A 17,611-nucleotide genomic window follows, 5' to 3' on the forward strand; every position below is an offset into this window, starting at 1 on the left:
AAGTATTCAGACCCTTGTTGAAGCACCTTTGGCAGCGATTACAGCCTCAAGTCTTCTTGGGTATGACACTACAAGCTTGGTACACCTGTATTTTGGGAGTTTCTCCCATTCTTCTCTGCAGATCCTCTCAAGCACTGTCAGGTTGGATGGGGAGCGTTGCTGCACAGCTATTATCAGGTCCCTCCAGAGATGTTTGATCGGGTTCAAGTCCGGTCTCTGGCTGGGCCACTCAAGGACATTCAGAGACTTCTGCCAAAGCCACTCCTGCGTTGTCTTGGCTGTGTTTAGGGTTGTTGTCCTGTTGGAAGGTAAACCTTTATCCAGTATGAGGTCCTGAGCGCTCTGGACCAGGTTTTCATCAAGGATCTCTCTGTACTTTGCTCCGTTTATCTTTCCTTCAATCCTGACTACTCTCCCAGTCCCTGCTGCTAAAAACATCTCCACAGCTGCCACCACCATGCTTCACCGTAGGGATGGTGAAGGGTTTCCTCCAGACGTGACGCTTGGCATTCAGGGCAAAGAGTTCAATCTTTGTTTCATCAGACCAGAGAATCTTGTTTCTCATGGTCTGACAGTCCTTTAGGTGCTTTTCGGCAAACTTCAAATTGTCTGTCATGTGCCTTTTACTGAGGAGTGACTTCCGTCTGGCCACTCTACCATAAAGGTCTGATTGGTGGAGTTCTGCGGAGATGGTTGTCCTTCTGGAAGGTTCTCCCATCTCCACAGAGGAACTCTGGAGCTTTGTCAGTGACCATCGGGTTCTTGGTCACCTCCCTGACAAAGGCCCATCTCCCCTTATTGCTCAGTTTGGCTGGGCGGCCAGCTCTAGGAAGAGTCTTGGTGGTTCCAAAAGTCTTCCATTTACGAATGATGGAGGCCACTGTGTTCTTGGGGACCTTCAATAATGCAGAACATTTTTTGGTACCCTTCCCCAGATCTGTGCCTCGACACAATCCTGTCTCGGCGCTCTATGGCAATTCCTTCAACCTCATGGATTGTTTTTTTTTGCTCTGACATGCACTGTCATCTCTCATCTTATATAGATAGGTGTGTGCCTTTCCAAAACATGTCCAATCAATTTAATTTACCACAGTTCACTTACTCTGCATCTCAAAAAGACACGGCGGTTGGAACCAAGAATCTCAAATTTGGACTCATCAGACAAAAGGACAGATTTCCACAGGTCTAATGTCCATTGCTCATGTTTCTTAACCAAGCAAGTCTCTTCTTCTTTTTGATGTCCTTTAGTAATGGTTTCTTTGTAGCAGTTCAACCAAGAAGGCCTGATTCACGCAGTCCCCTCAACAGATGTTGAGATGTGTCTGTTACTTTTATATGCATTTATTTTGGCTGCAATCTGAGGTGCAGTTAACTCTAATGAACTTATCCTCTGCAGCAGAGGTAACTCTGTGTCTTCCTTCCCTGTGGCGGTCTTCACGAGAGCCAGTTTCATCATAGTGCTTGATGGTTTATGTGACTGCACTCGAAAAACTTTCCAAGTTCTTGAAATGTTCTGGATTGACTGACCTTCATGTCTTTGCTTATTTGAGCTGTTTCTGACATAATATGGACTTGGTCTTTTACCAAATAGGGCTATATTCTGTATATATTGGCTCATTCACCCCCCTCCTCTCCCCTGTAACTATTCCCCAGGTCGTTGCTGCAAATGAGAACGTGTTCTCAGTCAACTTACCTGGTAAAATAACGGTTAAATAAAAATAAAAATAAATAAAAAATATCACCGCTACATTGTCATAACACAACTGATTTGCTCAATTGCATTAAAGCACACCTGTTAATTGAAATGTATTCTAGGTGACTAACTCATGAAGCTGGTTGAGAGAATACCAAGTGTGCAAAGCTGTCATCAAGGCAAACGGTGGCTACTTTGAAGAATCTCAAATATAAAATATATTTTGATTTGTTTAACACTTTTTTGGTTACTACAGGATTCCATACAGTATGTGTTGTGTGTTATTTCATAGTTTTGATGTCTTCACTATTATTATACAATGTAGAAAATATAAAAATAAGGAAAAACCCTGGAATGAGTAGGTGTGTCAACTTTTGTATGGTACTGTCTATAAATAAGGTATTTCTGTTTTTTATTTTTAATTCATTTTCCCCAAAAATTCCAAAACCTGTTTTTTGCATTGTCATTATGGGGTATTGTGTATAGATTGATGAGGAAATTGTTTTATTCAAACCATTTTAGAATAAGGCTGTAACGTAATCAAATGTGGGAAAAGTCAAGGGGTCTGAATACTTTCCGAAGGCACTGTGTCTCCCTACCTATCTCATTTCAACTGTTGATCACCGGGTGTCTGAGACTATGTCAGTATGTTGATGGGAACATACCAGTGAGAGACACATGAGACACATGACCAACACTCACATAGGCAATTTGATTTAAAGAAAATATTTATTCACATTGATAATAGTACATTTAAATTGTATGGGTATACGTGCATTCGTATGTATTTGTGTGTGCATCTTTGTTAATTGTTAGCATGCGTACATAGGTGTGTGTATGTGTGCGTGCGTGCGTGCGTGCGCGTGTGTGTGTGTGTGTGTGTGTTCGCGAGTGTGTGTTTACATGATCACTTTTACAATTTCTCTTAAATACTTTTTTGTACAATTCCCTATCAGTTAGGAGAGGCAAAACAACCAACAAGAAAGAACAACAAAAACCATTCCAAACATTCTAATCATTCCAAAGATAAAGGATAGACCTGACAGATCAATTAGAAGGGAGTCTCAGGGACATTGAGGATCTGAGCTGAGAGCCCGTTGTGCCAGTTCTTCAGTTTGCGGAAGCGAGGTCCTTTCACCTCCGATTCAAACTTATCCCTGGGAGAAAGACAGAGAGATTAAGACGGAGGGTAAAGTGTGTGTGTGTGTGTGTGTGTGTGTGTGTGTGTGTGTGTGTGTGTGTGTGTGTGTGTGTGTGTGTGTGTGTGTGTGTGTGTGTGTGTGTGTGTGTGTGTGTGTGTGTGCGTGCGCCTCACCTCGACCTCTGCAGGGCCTCCTCGTCTGGGTCTTGCACTGAGGACAGAGAAGAGAGGGAGAAGAGAGGTGAGGATACATAAAACATGAAGAGGAGAAATCTCTGAAGTACAGAGGCAGAGAAGACATGAGATGAAGAGGGAAGGAGAGAGTAGAGAGAGAATAAGAGCTAGACAGAACAAGAGCGAGAGAAAGAGGTCGTTGAGTAGAGGTGTACTGACTGTATTCGGTGCCGGTGAGGTGGGCCAGCATCTTGAAGCTCTTGGACTGCAAGTTGGCAGCCCGTCTGGCCCACTCGGCAATCTCCTCGTCTCTATCATGTGTCTGGATCACAGCCTGGTAGACTGGAGAGGCACTGTCAATCACCGGGTCCTTCATAGGCAGGGAACCACTGCAGGCAGGGGACATGGTGTCAGTAACTAGTCCATAGATGCGATAAAGAGGTCAATGGAATGCAGACCATAGGGGATAGAAGAAGGATACAGGCTCGGTGCACATTGCACAGGACCAAGTTTGTTAAACCCTGAAGTTAGTCGTTCTTAATTCTCTACACATCGTCCCCCAGCTGGTTCAGAGCTATCACACCCACCGGAATCAACTTGTTCCTTTACACAAAAATAAAAACTATGGTATTTTTCTTTATAGGACCATTCTCCATAAAGGTTTCATAAAGAACCCTAAAAAAGGGTTCTATATAGCCCCGAAAAGGGTTGTAACCACAGCGGAACCCTTTTTTGGTGTTATATAGAATAATTTTGTAATGGTTATTTACAGAACCTTTATGTGGAATGGTTCTATAAAGAACCTTTCTCAATCTTAAAGGTTCTTTGTGGAACCAAACAGTTTTTTAAAATTCTGGTTTAATAGCCATATAATATTGTTAAAATTCAATAGTTTGTATTATTGTGTCATGTATTACATTTAGAACCTGATGAGCATGGTTCTTTATAGAACCTTCAAAAAAAGGTTTCATATAGCACCAAAAAGGGTTCCGCTATGGTTACAAGCCAAAGAACCCTTATTTGTCACTATATCGAACCATTTGTTTTTAGTGTGTAGGGTTAGGAGCATCATCTAGTGTTTTGGGGGGTTAGAACAGGAGGGGGAGACCAGTGATACTCATAAAATTCCCTTTTATGTCATCAGAACAGAGTTAACCCCTGAAAACATTCTGAAACAGCTTAGTTAACCCCTGAAACACAGCAGTTCACCTCTGGATGCAAGAAACTGGACACACGGACAATGAGACAGTCACACAGAGAGAAAAACAGCTAGACACATGGATAGAGCCATGTGAAAAATACAAGAACCATATGATATGTGCAAATGTATCATGTGATGATATCATATGAGACAGATGTGAGTTTGATACTGTTTATTAGACTTACAGCGTATAAGCCGAACATGAGCCCAATATTAGTTTATTACACGTTATTTACATATCATATATGAGAGGAGAGTGAGTAGGCGGTGAGTAAAGGGTGAGTCGGGGGTGATACTTACGCCAGGGGGGAGCCAGCAGGTACATCATCACTGAGGTCACATGATCAGAGGGGGGCGAGGTGGGGGTTTGGGGGTGGATGACACAACACAGGGTGGTTGATTGGTTGGTGGGTTGTAGAGGAAGGAAGGAAGGAAGGAAGGAAGGAAGGAAGGAAGGAAGGAAGGATTTAAAAAAAAGAAAGAAAGATGGGATTGACACAGACGATAACTGGGACCCAGACAGAGTACCCGCCTTTTAACACAAAATGTATTCTCTGCATTGTGTGTATGCTCTCCTACCCCTCATGGCCCTTGGACTGTGACTGTCCGGCAATAGCGTCCATGATGGCGTCCTGTGAGTACATGGAGATGGGGGTGTTGTACTGAGCGTGAACGATGGTGGCCTTGCCTCCCGGGCCGCGCACCTCGATGGGCTTATGGGTAGACAGAGCCGAGTCCTTCAGAGCAATGGGGTTAAAGCTGGGCACATACTCCTGACTGGAGAGCAATATGGCCGGTGGGTACAGGGTCATTTTGGGAGGGTTGGTTGGGTTTTGTGCGATGAAGGGGGCAGGTGGCAATGGGGATCCATATTTGGGTTCACAGGTTGTAAGGGAATCAGACGACCGGGCGGAGATAATATAAAGAGGGGAGAGGGAGAAAAGAAAGAGAGAAAAAAAGGTGCAGGGATGGTGAGAGGTGCAACAGGAGTAGGGTTAAGAGTTATCACTTACCTTCCTCAATCTGCGGGCTCACACACTGCACAGCACTACAAGGTAATGCACACATATGATAAACACTACTAATGATTTAGCTAACTCCCTGTCTGTCTCACTCTAGTACATTTACAGTACCACTGATTACATTGTACCTGACTGTCTCTCCAGTACACTACCACTACCTGTCTGTCTCTCTTGTACACTATATCTGATTGTATAGTACCTGTTTGTCTCTCTCATCACTCTCACACTATCACTGCTTACTTTGTACCTAGTCTCTATCTACAATGTAAGCAGATTGAGGTGACTTCCCTTTTTCTACAAATGACCTACTTTATTATTGATTTGATTTGAAATACATTGTCTATAGTGTCACCTCAGGACTAGTATATTGAGCATAAGCCATGACTTCAAGAAAATTCACCTGATCACAAAGTGATCAAGAAATCCAATGTCTCACTTCCAATGACACGTTTTACGGACCAGCAAGGAAAACCAAATCAACTCAAGCCACTACGAAACAGGCTGTAAGACACAAACACTCAGCACTCCTAGTTGGTTATGATGCTTTATTAATGCACATATACTACCAATGTGTACATGCACACATCAACACACACACACATATATGTGCAGTATCATACGGAATATACTGTGAACGCATGTCTACACAGCAAATTCTCCAGTGTTAAATTAAAACTCTTTACACAGAGAATGTTAAATCAACACTGAAAGTGTGGAGTCTGTGGACTCACATACACACCGGAGGAGTGATAAATTAACACAATGCTTAGGGCTCCCGAGTGGTGCAGTGGTCTAAAGCATTGCATCCCAGTGCGAAAGGTGTCACTACAATCCCTGGTTTGAATCCAGGCTGTATCACATCCGGCAGTGATTGGGAGTCCCATAGGGCGGCGCACAATTGGCCCAGGGTTGTCCGGGTTTGGCCGGAGTAGGCTGTCATTGGAAATAATAATTTGTTCTTAACTGACTTGCCTAGTTTAAAAAAAGCATTATTAAAATATTTCCCAGAGTGCCTTTCAAGTAAATTGTAGCGTTTCCACCCTTAACTGTATTTGTTAGTAACAGAGACATTGCATTCATCTGTTTTTGGTCCTATGGACTTCACCAAGTGAGATCCTAAGCGATTATGTTATCATATTTTTTTAAGGCCTTATTTTGAGGCCCTATTTTTTCCCTAATACAGGGGCCTGAACTCATACACATCAATTTGAACCAAGACCACACCCATCATTATCATATTTCCTAGCATGCTCAGTTGATTTTTAGAATTTTTTATATATCCGTGTTTGTGCATGAACCTTGACTGATTAAGAGTTATCTTGTACTGCAAGCGGAGTCTGCCACATACACACAGCAACCTGGCAGGATGATTCTGACAAAGATGAATCACTAGAGAATTGATCAATGCTCACACTATGGGCAAGATGCCATTCACGAAGTACACGCAGCTAAGCATGCACACATACAACCTCTTAAACTTTGTTCATGCAAATTCTGCACATTCAGATGGTACTGACTTTCCAGCCGTGTTTGCAATAATCTGTAACAATATGAGAGAGAGAGAGAGAGAGAGAGAGAGAGAGAGAGAGAGAGAGAGAGAGAGAGAGAGTGAAGGAGAGAGCAGATATTACCAGAGTGATAGTAAGGTAGAGGAGTTATAAGAGTCCTTCTGTGTGTTTTAATTAAGCAATAAGTCACGAGGGGGTGTGGTATATGGCCAATATACCACGGCTATGGGCTGTTCCTGAGCATGACGCACCGTGGAGTGCTTGGATACAGCCCTTGGTATATTGGTCATGTACCACAAACCCCGAGGTGCCTTATTACTATTATAAACTGGTTACCAACGTAATTAGAGCAGTAACAAGAAATGTTTTGTCAAACCCACAGCTTTCAGCCAATCAGCATTCAGGGCTCAAACCACCCAGTTTATAATGGCAGTTGGGTGTCATCAACTGTGACATTTCCCAGGATTCCCTGTGACTCAGCAGACTAACTGACAGGAGCAGAAGCTCCACAATCGCATGACACACACACACACACACACGTACACAGACACTCAGAGACATGCACAAGCGTACGCACAAACACTCAGACAGAAGAAGAAAAACAAGAGTACTTTATTGTTCATTTTCTTGGAGAGAACGGAAATGTCTTTTTACTTTCAGCCCAAACCCCTGACACACACACACTACACAAATTGTTGAAGCTTATGTGTCATGTGCTGAATATAGAGATGGATCTATCCTGGGACAGTGTGTGTGTGTGTGTGTGTGTGTGTGTGTGTGTGTGTGTGTGTGTGTGTGTGTGTGTGTGTGTGTGTGTGTGGTGTGTGTGGTGTGTGTGGTGTGTGTGTGTGTGTGTGTGTGTGCGTGCGTGCGTGCGTGCGTGCGTGCGTGCGTGTGTGCGTGTGCGCGTGCGCTACTGTATGAGATGGAGGCTTGGGATACATTGTAACCCGAGTGGAACATTCCAACGTGCTGAGAAGCAGCTGTTCCCGAGTTTGTGTATGTGTGAGCTTACAAAAAGAGGGTCGCCTGTACTGAACTAGGGATCTGCAGTGAGAATACAGCCGTGCTTACCGACACTTTACCGGACACGTTAACCATATGCTGATCAGCACAACCACCTAACTTCACCCCCCAGCCCAGCTGAGTTTAGAAAAGAAGTGACAGCGATGCTCCCTCAAAGGCCATCAACTCCTAACAGCTAAAGTACCTGTCGTCAGCGGAATGACTGTAGTCGTCATCCACAGAGTGTGGTGCAGTGTTACCTGGAGACAGTCCAGGTGTGTGTCAGAGTGTGCACGGCACCACTTCGGGCGGCGAGTGTGCATGTGAGCCAGGAGAATGTGTTCCAGGAAAATCACGGAATGTTCTGAGTATTCTTGATCACTGTCCTGTTTAATGTGCACACAGGGGGGCAGGGATGTGTGATCCCCCCCACCGGCTCATACCCTAAGTTGTCCTAGAGTGGAGATAACCGGGGGGGGGGGGGGCAGGAACAGAGTGAGGAGGGAAGTAGGCCCAGTGTTTAGGAGAGGAGGGAGTGTTTTGTTTCCTAGTTAGTTTGGATGTTTTGTTGTCGGAGGTGGTGATCGAGAACTCAGTGAGGCTCTGGTCAACAGAAGTGCAATATAAAGGGAGAACACGTGGCCAAAATAAGTGTACTATACAGGGAACTGGGTACCATTTCATTATTGCCCCAGGCTACCTACCCTAGGAATGGCACTCCGCTGTCTGCCCCCTCTCCTCCCAGCTTGGCGTCCCCTACCCCATCTCCTGCAACCTTGCCTTGCAGCAGGGCCATCTCTCTGAGAGTGTGTGCAGAGTACAGGCTGATGGGGGAGTTATACTGTCCCTTCGAGGACACTGCAGCAGCAGGGGAGGGGGGAAGAAGAGGAGAGGGTGCACGGAGGGCAGGGGTCGGCTCTACAGGCTTTTTAGACAATAGTCTCCCAAACTTCTTCACCTCCACCTCTTCTTCTTGTTCTACTTCTTTTTTAACATGCTCACCCTCCTTAATGATAAGAGAGGTAGAGTGAGGGACTCGGGAGAAAAATGGGGAGAAAAAGACAGGAAGAAATAAAGAGTGATGGATGGATTGGAATGAGGGAAAAGATAGATAGATAGAGAGATAGGGGTGGTGTATTCTCTTCAATATTTGTCCCAGGGGAGAACAACTGCCCCCTTTCATTGAAGCCACGGAAGTTCAAGACTGACCGCGTTAGCGTCCCCCCCGTTATGGTGGAGAAATGACAGTCTTTGTGTACATCCAATCACGGTACCAATAATTGCTTCTAATACACCAGATGTATGTCCTTGAACCAATTCCTTGAGGTCTAAGAGCCGGGGCGGGGTTTTTACTAAGCTAACATATGGAATTGTTTTAAGACAGTAATAACATGGATCATTTAGCTATTCGATTTGGAATTTTAACAGATATTTGATAAAACATAGAATTTGGCTTCACTGCTATTAGCCAATAGAAACACTTTGAATAACATATTAATACATGGCAAAACAGTCAAATAATTTATAAAAAGGAAGAATGTTTTGGAGTGTCTGTCCTAAAATTATTTTTAAAATGTTTTACCCATATTTAAGCATTTCTTTGCGCTAAAGTACTTCCATATGTACTTCCAATATTTTTTTTTAACTGATACCGGGTTACCTTCAGACGAGTCTTGTGAGGCTTGTGGGCATCGTAGAGCAAAACATGTACGTGTTTGTGAGTCTCACCTTTCTATGGTGGGGTTCATAATAGTTTGTGGCCCAAAGCATTATACAAACAGAAGTTGACACATTGGCGGTACTGACTTCATACGAGTCCAAGGAAGCTTGTAGCTTTCGGACGCTACAGGCTTGCGCGAAGATCAATTTTCGGGATGTCTCCTGATCCTGTAGCTCTAACACTTTTCACCGCAGATGTGGAAGCCCGACATCAGCGGATGCGGTGGATTGAGACGCAGCCCATGCAAAAAACATATTTCTCGAGCTTAAACAGATGGATTTAATGGTAAGTTTTTTATTTATAATAGTTAGATTTCTGCAGGGGCACAGATATCGCCTCTAGGGGGTTTAAAATAGCACAAGAAGAAGTTATTAGGATAATGGAGTTGCTAATGGAAGCCTCCAGTATCCCAGTTGGCCTTCAACTTGAGTCACTCAATGAGAGGAGGCAGCACTGAGCTAGCGTGCGACGACACTTCCTGGAGTAACTCAAACGGCGCATGTTATGTCTCCATGAGATGGCATCTTAACCGACGTCATTTGGCTTCAACGCGCTATTGAGTCTTCACATAGGAATGAATGGTGTCACGTGATCGATGGCTTTGTCCATTCAGAAACAGTCATTGACTTGGCCAGAGCTTGATCTCTGGCCAAGTCTGCTCTTTAATATGGAAGCTACAGCTGCAGTAGAAACACTAGTGGGCGCCAACACACAGCCCTTCCAGTCTTCAATTGATCCCGTCTTCTTTTGTTCAAGGACACTCGCATAGACACTCAAATGCAGAAACTTTTTTTGTGTGTGCGTGCATGTGTGTGTTTACCTTCTGGTGAGGAATAACTGACATGGGGGAGTCCATTCTGGGTGTTGCCATGGGAACAAGGGTAGGACGTTTCGACCTGGGAGCAGAGCCACAACAACAGACATTTACATTTGTAAGTAGTATTACATGTGTTATGTAGTTTTGCATGTTATATTCTAAGTATTTTAAGATCTAGTGTGTGTGTGTGTGTGTGTGTGTGTGTGTGTGTGTGTGTGTGTGTGTGTGTGTGTGTGTGTGTGTGTGTGTGTGTGCTTCTATACATGCATGCGTGTGCGCCATGTGTGTGTGCGTATGTTTACTTTTGCATGGTGAGGGCCAGTTTATTGGAGGCCATCTTAATCTTGTTCTGTGCCTCAAGGTGTGTCATGCCTTCTGTACTAAGGCCGTCTATCGATGTGATGATGTCACCCTGGACTAGACTGCCCCCTGCAGCCATACTGCCTGGAGTTATCTAGAGGGGGAGAGAGAAAGCAGAAGAAGAGTTAGGAGGAGGGGAGGAAGGGAGTAAGACTGAGGGAAGGGAAGGAGAGAATGAAGAAGAGGAGAGAGAGTCAGAGAGAGAGAGAGAGAGAGCAAGCCCCACTGGGCAAAGAAGTCGATTCAACGTCTATTCCACGTTAGTTCAATATAATTTCCTTCAAATGACATGGAGACAACGTTGATTCAAGAGAGGGTAACAGAGGCAGGGTTATGTAAGAGAAACTGACATGGATACTTCTGCTCAAACACACACACACAATTTGAGATAAATAAGCTTTTTAGTGTATGGAAAATTTCAGAGATCTTTTATTTCAACTCATGAAACATGGGACCAACACTTTACATGTTGCGTTTATATTTTTTAGTTCAGTATATAAAGTCGATATTCAGAGTGTGATAATCTAAAGTAGATCATCCTAGTGTCGGTCAGGTTATCTGCTGTCATCACACTAGGACACACCAGGATGGATCAACATGTATTAGCACTCATACAGAATAGTTTCAGATCAACATCTTAACAGAACTCAACTGTCTATCTGTCATGTTCCACAGGATACACCTCAATGAGTCAAGATGCTCCACAAAAGAAACACAGCTTTCTAACGCACCAATCACAACAGCAGGAGTCAGATCAGTTGTCGAAGTCGACTGATGCTGACCGATACAGAAAATTGGTACGTCTGGTTTTCTACTGCTTGAGTATACTATACTCCTCTAAAAACAACAAAAACTAAAAACTGTTATCCAAAATAGTTTTATTGAAATGGGCACCATTTTCAAACGCAACTTTAAAGTGGTATGACTGGGCCGTGATAGAACAGCAACTAGAGAAAAGTAGCAGAAAACGCTGATCTGAACTAACTTCCTCATTTTAAAAAACAACACAGAGAAAAGCTTTGATAGAAACACCGAATGAGCAGTACAGACTGCTCAGACAGTTGTAGTAAAAGATGTCAAGCTGCATGCTTAGCAAGTACCACTTCCTCCTGATTCAACTCATACAGAGACTTGAATTCAGGACACACGCGACCGCCCTCCTATGGCGCTCCAACCCATTGCGCTATTGAACAAGGCCTTCTTCAATTGCCCAAGCCCCGACGCTTCAGGCTGAAGAGTGAATTTCACAAACCACCGTCTGCTACATTTGCATAGTTAGATGGATGCACAACAGTCTCTGTACAACCCTTCAGTGCAGAGTAAGTAGGTCTGGGTGTCACACCCTGGCCATAGAGAGGCTTTTATTCTCTATTTTGATTAGGCCAGGGTGTGACTAGGGTGGGTATTCTAGTTTCTTTATTTCTATGTTTTGTATTTCTATGTTTTGGCCGGGTGTAGTTCTCAATCAGGGACATCTGTCTATCGTTGTCTCTGATTGGGAATCATACTTAGGCAGCCTTTTTTCCTTTGGTGTTTGTGGGTAGTTGACTTTGTTAGTGGCACCATAGCCCTAGTAAGCTTCACGGTCGTTTCTTTGTTTCTTATTTTGTTGGTGACATTCTAAATAAAAGAAAATGTGCAATCACCACGCTGCACCTTGGTCCGGTCATTTCCACCTAGACGACGGCCGTGACACTGGGGGACTAGGGAGTACTGGGGGACTAGGGGGGACTAGGGAGTCAGGGGTAGAGTAGGGGCTGGGGTACAAGGCTGAGGTATGGGGTAGACTGAGGACTGGGCTTGGACAGAGAGACAGGACTGGGGACTGGGAGGGAGGATAGGCTTACAGGCAGCTCGTTAAAGAGATAAAAATAAAGAGTGCTGTTGATGCCTCCTGCATCCCTCTGTTTAACCTAACTGCCCCCAACTACCTGCTAGTGCCACTCAAACCCGCCTTCTCTATCTATCTCTTTTCGCTGCTCCCTCTCTCTTTTCCTCTTTCTCCTCAGTGACGCCTTCTGCCTTCATTCATTCATTTATTCAGCGGGCGTCCGCATCTGTGTGTGTGAGTAATTGTTCGGTTGTTTCAGGATGGCTTCACAGCAGCACCATTTTTCTCTCCTTAACAGCATCTGCTCCCTTAACATTTCACCACCCTGCTCTGCTCATGCTGAATCAGCTACACACACCACACACACACGCGCACGCACACGCGCACGCGCACGCACGCGCGCACGCACGCACACACACACACACACACACACACACACACACACACACACGCACGCACACACACGCGCACACACACACACACGCACGCGCACACGCACGCGCACGCGTACGCACACACACACACACACACACACACACACACACACACACACACACACACACACACACACACACACACACACACACACACACACACACACACACACACACACACACGCATGCACTGCATCCATCAGAACCAAGTTTCGGACAAATCACGGTCTTATTATCCATCCCTTAATATTCATTACTCTGCCATGAGACACAACCATGTTTTCCGTCTCTCTGGAGAACATGGAAATAGTGATGAACAGGCCTACATCTATCCTCCAGTCAAAATCACACGGCACTATCTACTAGACACTATCTGCGTTGAGACAACGACTTATCAATGACCCACGACCAGCTCATTTAATCCCTACCATTGTGTCGCTGAGTTGTCACAATACTTGGGGCGTTGGAAGACACAATGTAAGTAACCTAATTCATGTCCCTCTAACTGCCCTGAATGCCTCTGCTGATCCTACAGCTATTGTATGCAGTAAACATGTGTCTATGAACCAGAGTTATACTTTTAGCACTGAGGAAATCCACTGTGTGCAGCTCACCCTGCACTAACATAAATAACCTGAGCACCTCTGCTAAATAAAAACAATCAAGCATCCCAGAAAAGTGCTAAAAATAGCCCACGTTAGCATATCAAGATTCGAGAAATCAATCATTTGCTAGTAACAGATTACATTCATATTTTGACAATCTCTGAAACTCACTTAGTTAATACATTTGATGATATAGTGGTAGCAATACATTTATAAGATCTACAGAAAAGACAAAGGTGGAGGTGTGGCCGTTTATATTCAGACCCGCATTCCTGTAAAGCTTAGAGAGGATCTCATGTTAAATACTGTTGAAGTAATATGGCTACAGGTTAATTAATCTGCCTCACCTAAAACCCATTCAGGTGGGAAGCTGCTATAGACCACCAAGTGCTAACAGTCAGTATCTGGATAAAATGTGTGAAATGCTTGATAATGTATATGATATCAACAGAGAAGTATATTTTCTGGGTGATTTTAAATATTGACTGGCCTCCCGGGTGGCGCAGTGGTCTAGAGCACTGCATCGCAGTGCTAGCTGCGCCACCAGAGTCTCTGGGTTCCCGCCCAGGGTCTGTTGCAGCCGGTAGTGACCGGGAGGTCCGTGGGGCGACGCACAATTGGGCTAGCGTCTGGGCTAGCGTCGTCCGGGTTAGGGAGGGTTTGGCCGGTAGGGATATCCTTGTCTCATCGCGCTCCAGCGACTCCTGTGGCGGGCCGGGCGCAGTGCGCGCTAACCAAGGGGGCCAGGTGCACGGTGTTTCCTCCGACATATTGGTGCTGCTGGCTTCCGGGTTGGAGGCGCGCTGTGTTAAGAAGCAGTGCGGCTTGGTTGGGTTGTGCCTCGGAGGACGCGTGGCTTTCGACCTTTGTCTCTCCCGAGCCTGTACGACGGGAGTTGTAGCGATGAGACAAGATAATAATTACTAGCGATTGGATACCACGAAAATTGGGGAGAAAAGGGGATAAAAAATATATATATATTGACTGGCTTTCATCACACTGCCCACTCAAGAGAAAGCTTCAAACTGTAACTAATGCCTGCAACCTGGTTCAGGTTGTCAGTCAACCTGCCAGGGTAGTTACAAACAGCACAGGATGAAATCATCAACATGTATTGATCACATCTTTACTAATGGTGCAGAGATTAGCTTGAAAGCAGTATCCAAATCCATCGGATGTAGTTATCACAATATAGTAGCCATATCTAGGAAAACCAAAGTGCTGGGCCTAATATAGTGTATAAGAGGTCATACAAGAAGTCTTGTAGTGATTCCTATGTTGTTGATGTAAAGAATATGTGTTGGTCCGTGAGGTTTAAGGAGAAGCAACCAGACACATTTATGACACATTTATGAAATTACTAATAATTCCCAGTTACTAATAAGCATGCACCCATCAATAAAATGACTGTAAAAACTGTTAAATTCCGGTGGAATGATGAGAAATTGAAAAATTGTATGGTTGGCAAATAAGTCTGACTGCACAACTGATTGGCAAACGTACTGCAAATTGAGAAATCGTGTGACTGAACTGAATAAAAAGAAGAAGAAACTACACTATGAAACAAAGATACATGACATAAAGAATGATAGTAAAAAGCTTTGGAGCACCTTAACTTAAATGTTGGTCAAAAAGGCAAACTCCACTCCATCATTCATTAAATCCGATGGCTCTTTCATCACAAAACTCGCTAATATTGCCAACTACTTGAATGATTTTTTTAATTGGCAAGATTAGCAAACTTAGGCATGACATGCCAGCAACAAACGCTGACGCTACACATCCAAGTATATCTGACCAAATTATGAAAGAAAAGCATTGTATAATTCCGTAATGTCTTTGTGGAAGAAGCGAAAAAAGTATTGTTGTCTATCAGCAATGACAATACACCGGTGTCTGACAACTTGGATGGAAAATTACTGAGGATAATTGTGGACAATATTTCCACTCATATTTAACATATCTTCAATTTAAGCCTACTAGAAAGTGTGTGCCGTCAGGCCTGGAGGGAGGAAAAAGTCATTCCCCTACCTAAGAATAGTAAAACCGCCTTTACTGGCTCAAATAGCCGACCAATCAGCCTGCTACCAACCCTTAGTAAAGTTTTGGGGGAAAATGTGTTTGACCAGATACAACGTTATTTTACAGTCAACAAATTGACAACAGACTTTCAGCACGCTTATAGGGAAGGACATTCAACAAGAACAGCACTTATACAAATGACTGATGATTGGCTGAGAGAAATTGATGCTAAAAAGATTGTGCGGGCTGTTTTGTTAGACTTCATTGAGGCTTTAGGCATTATCAATCATAGTATGCTGCTGGATAAACCTATGTGTTATGGCTTTACACCCCCTGCTATATTGTGTATAAATAGTTACCTGTCTAACAGAACACAGTGGGTGTTCTTTAATGGAAGCCTATCCAACATAATCCAGGTAGAAACAGGAATTCCCCAGGGCAGCTGTCTAGGCCCCTTACTTTTTTCAATCTTTACTAATGACATGCCACTGGCTTTGAGTAAAGCCAGTGTGTCTATGTATGCGGATGACTCAACACTATACACGTCAGCTACTACAGCGATTGGTACAACTTAAAATAAAGTTATGGAAAGAATCATGCTCTAAAATAAATGTTTTAAAAAACTGTTTCTTTGTTGTCTGCCTTTATTTCATGTTTCCTTCTCAACCCAGATTCTCAAAACCTGTAGCTTTTCCCCTTCATGACACACAAACAGTCAAGGAGAAACTGGGAAACTGTGTGTGATCCTCTATTCACAACAAAACGTTATCCTCCAGAAGCCATCATGTTCATCAACATCAACACTAGAACAGCTCCACTTCAGGTTTCAGGGAAGGTAAAGTAAAGTCTCAAAATGGGCTAGCACTCACTAGCTGGCTATTTAGCTAGCTATGTACCTCACATCTGCTAAATCATTACAGTAATGAGGAGAGATCAGACTATCCAGAGATCACACTCTCTCCTCACACAGCATCAGGCAGCTGATGCAGACTACAGACAGAGTTGAGATGACTGGGAGTTCACAGCTCCAAAGCAGCCAGCAGGTCTGAGAAATGGGCCAACCATTATGTACCTTTGTTTTTCTTCAGACCTGACCGGAGATAGTAAGAGGACCAGAGATGGACAAAGAGGATGTCTTTAGAGACACACTTGGCATCTGAGAGGCCCAGCAGGACGCTTTAGGTAACACACAGCTTTCCACATGACCGCACCTCTCCTCCCCTCTCTCCCTCTCTGATGCCCTCTCCCTTCTCAACCTTCTTTCCTCCCCCTACTGCTATTTCCCATTTCCAGATCCACTGGAAATACGTCATTGTAACTGGCAGGTGCAACAACACACAAGTACAGCAACAGGCCTAGATGGAAAGAGGAGGGGGGTGATAGAGAGGGCGAGAAGTGTATTTTAGAACTCTAGCTGGCAGGTCATCCCTCACCCCTCGTCATCTGTCATCAATCATTACGTCATTACATAAGAGCCACTTACACGCACGCACACACATTTAGCACGTGCGCGCACACACACACAGCAACGAACCATAACCACTATTTGTCACACTCAAAGTTTGTTTCTCTAACACAGGAAAAGCGTAAAGTGCGTAGTGTCTTACCCTGGAGATGGTAAGTGGCATATTGAAGTCTTTTCCTCCATGTAGTCTGAAACCCCATGGCGCGGAGCCATTGAGAGTTACTGTGTACGTAGCCATCTTCAGCTTTGGATAAAACACACACACACACACACACACACTTCTTCCTCCTGAAAGCGCTTTCCTCCTTCACTCGCTGTCCTCTTTGTACTTGTTTTCCTCTTGCACTCGTTTTCTGATTCCCCTCCTTCAGTCTCGTTCCTGAGTTCTCCCCCCTGTTATTTCCAGACGGTTGGGACAAACACCTGATAGGGGGAGGAAGGGCAGGCGCTGAAAAGCTTCTGATACACACACACACACGCACACGCAAACACACGTGTGAAAAACACACATGTATGCACACTTACACACCTTCACACTCAAAACGAATTAAACCTAAAACCACACAACAGCTAGTCTAGTATACACCTAACACTGAAAACCTGAATAAAGCAT

At 44.2% G+C, this 17,611-nt stretch overlaps 1 protein-coding gene across 3 annotated transcripts; it reads right to left on the bottom strand.

Annotated features, from left to right (window-relative positions):
• Positions 1–2,403: 2,403 nt before the first annotated feature.
• Positions 2,404–17,611, bottom strand: LOC129829084 (LIM domain-binding protein 3-like). 3 transcript variants are annotated; one of them, XM_055890566.1, is made up of 9 exons: positions 17,141–17,596; positions 10,584–10,735; positions 10,285–10,360; positions 6,749–6,771; positions 4,789–4,986; positions 4,510–4,539; positions 3,228–3,397; positions 3,009–3,045; positions 2,404–2,850 (listed from the first exon to the last, which is right to left on the bottom strand). In XM_055890566.1, exons 1-9 carry the CDS (start codon positions 17,234–17,236, stop codon positions 2,745–2,747), a joined length of 888 nt encoding a protein of 295 aa, XP_055746541.1. In that variant the 5' UTR covers positions 17,237–17,596; the 3' UTR covers positions 2,404–2,744. The 3 variants fall into 3 exon arrangements, with proteins under 3 accessions (XP_055746541.1, XP_055746542.1, XP_055746540.1); XM_055890567.1 differs by lacking the exon at positions 4,510–4,539 and having other exon boundaries at positions 17,141–17,600; XM_055890565.1 differs by lacking the exons at positions 4,510–4,539; positions 4,789–4,986; positions 6,749–6,771 and adding an exon at positions 8,449–8,750 and having other exon boundaries at positions 17,141–17,611.

This window comes from Salvelinus fontinalis, chromosome 30, assembly GCF_029448725.1.
Source record: "Salvelinus fontinalis isolate EN_2023a chromosome 30, ASM2944872v1, whole genome shotgun sequence".
NCBI classification, from domain to species: Eukaryota; Metazoa; Chordata; class Actinopteri; order Salmoniformes; family Salmonidae; genus Salvelinus; species Salvelinus fontinalis.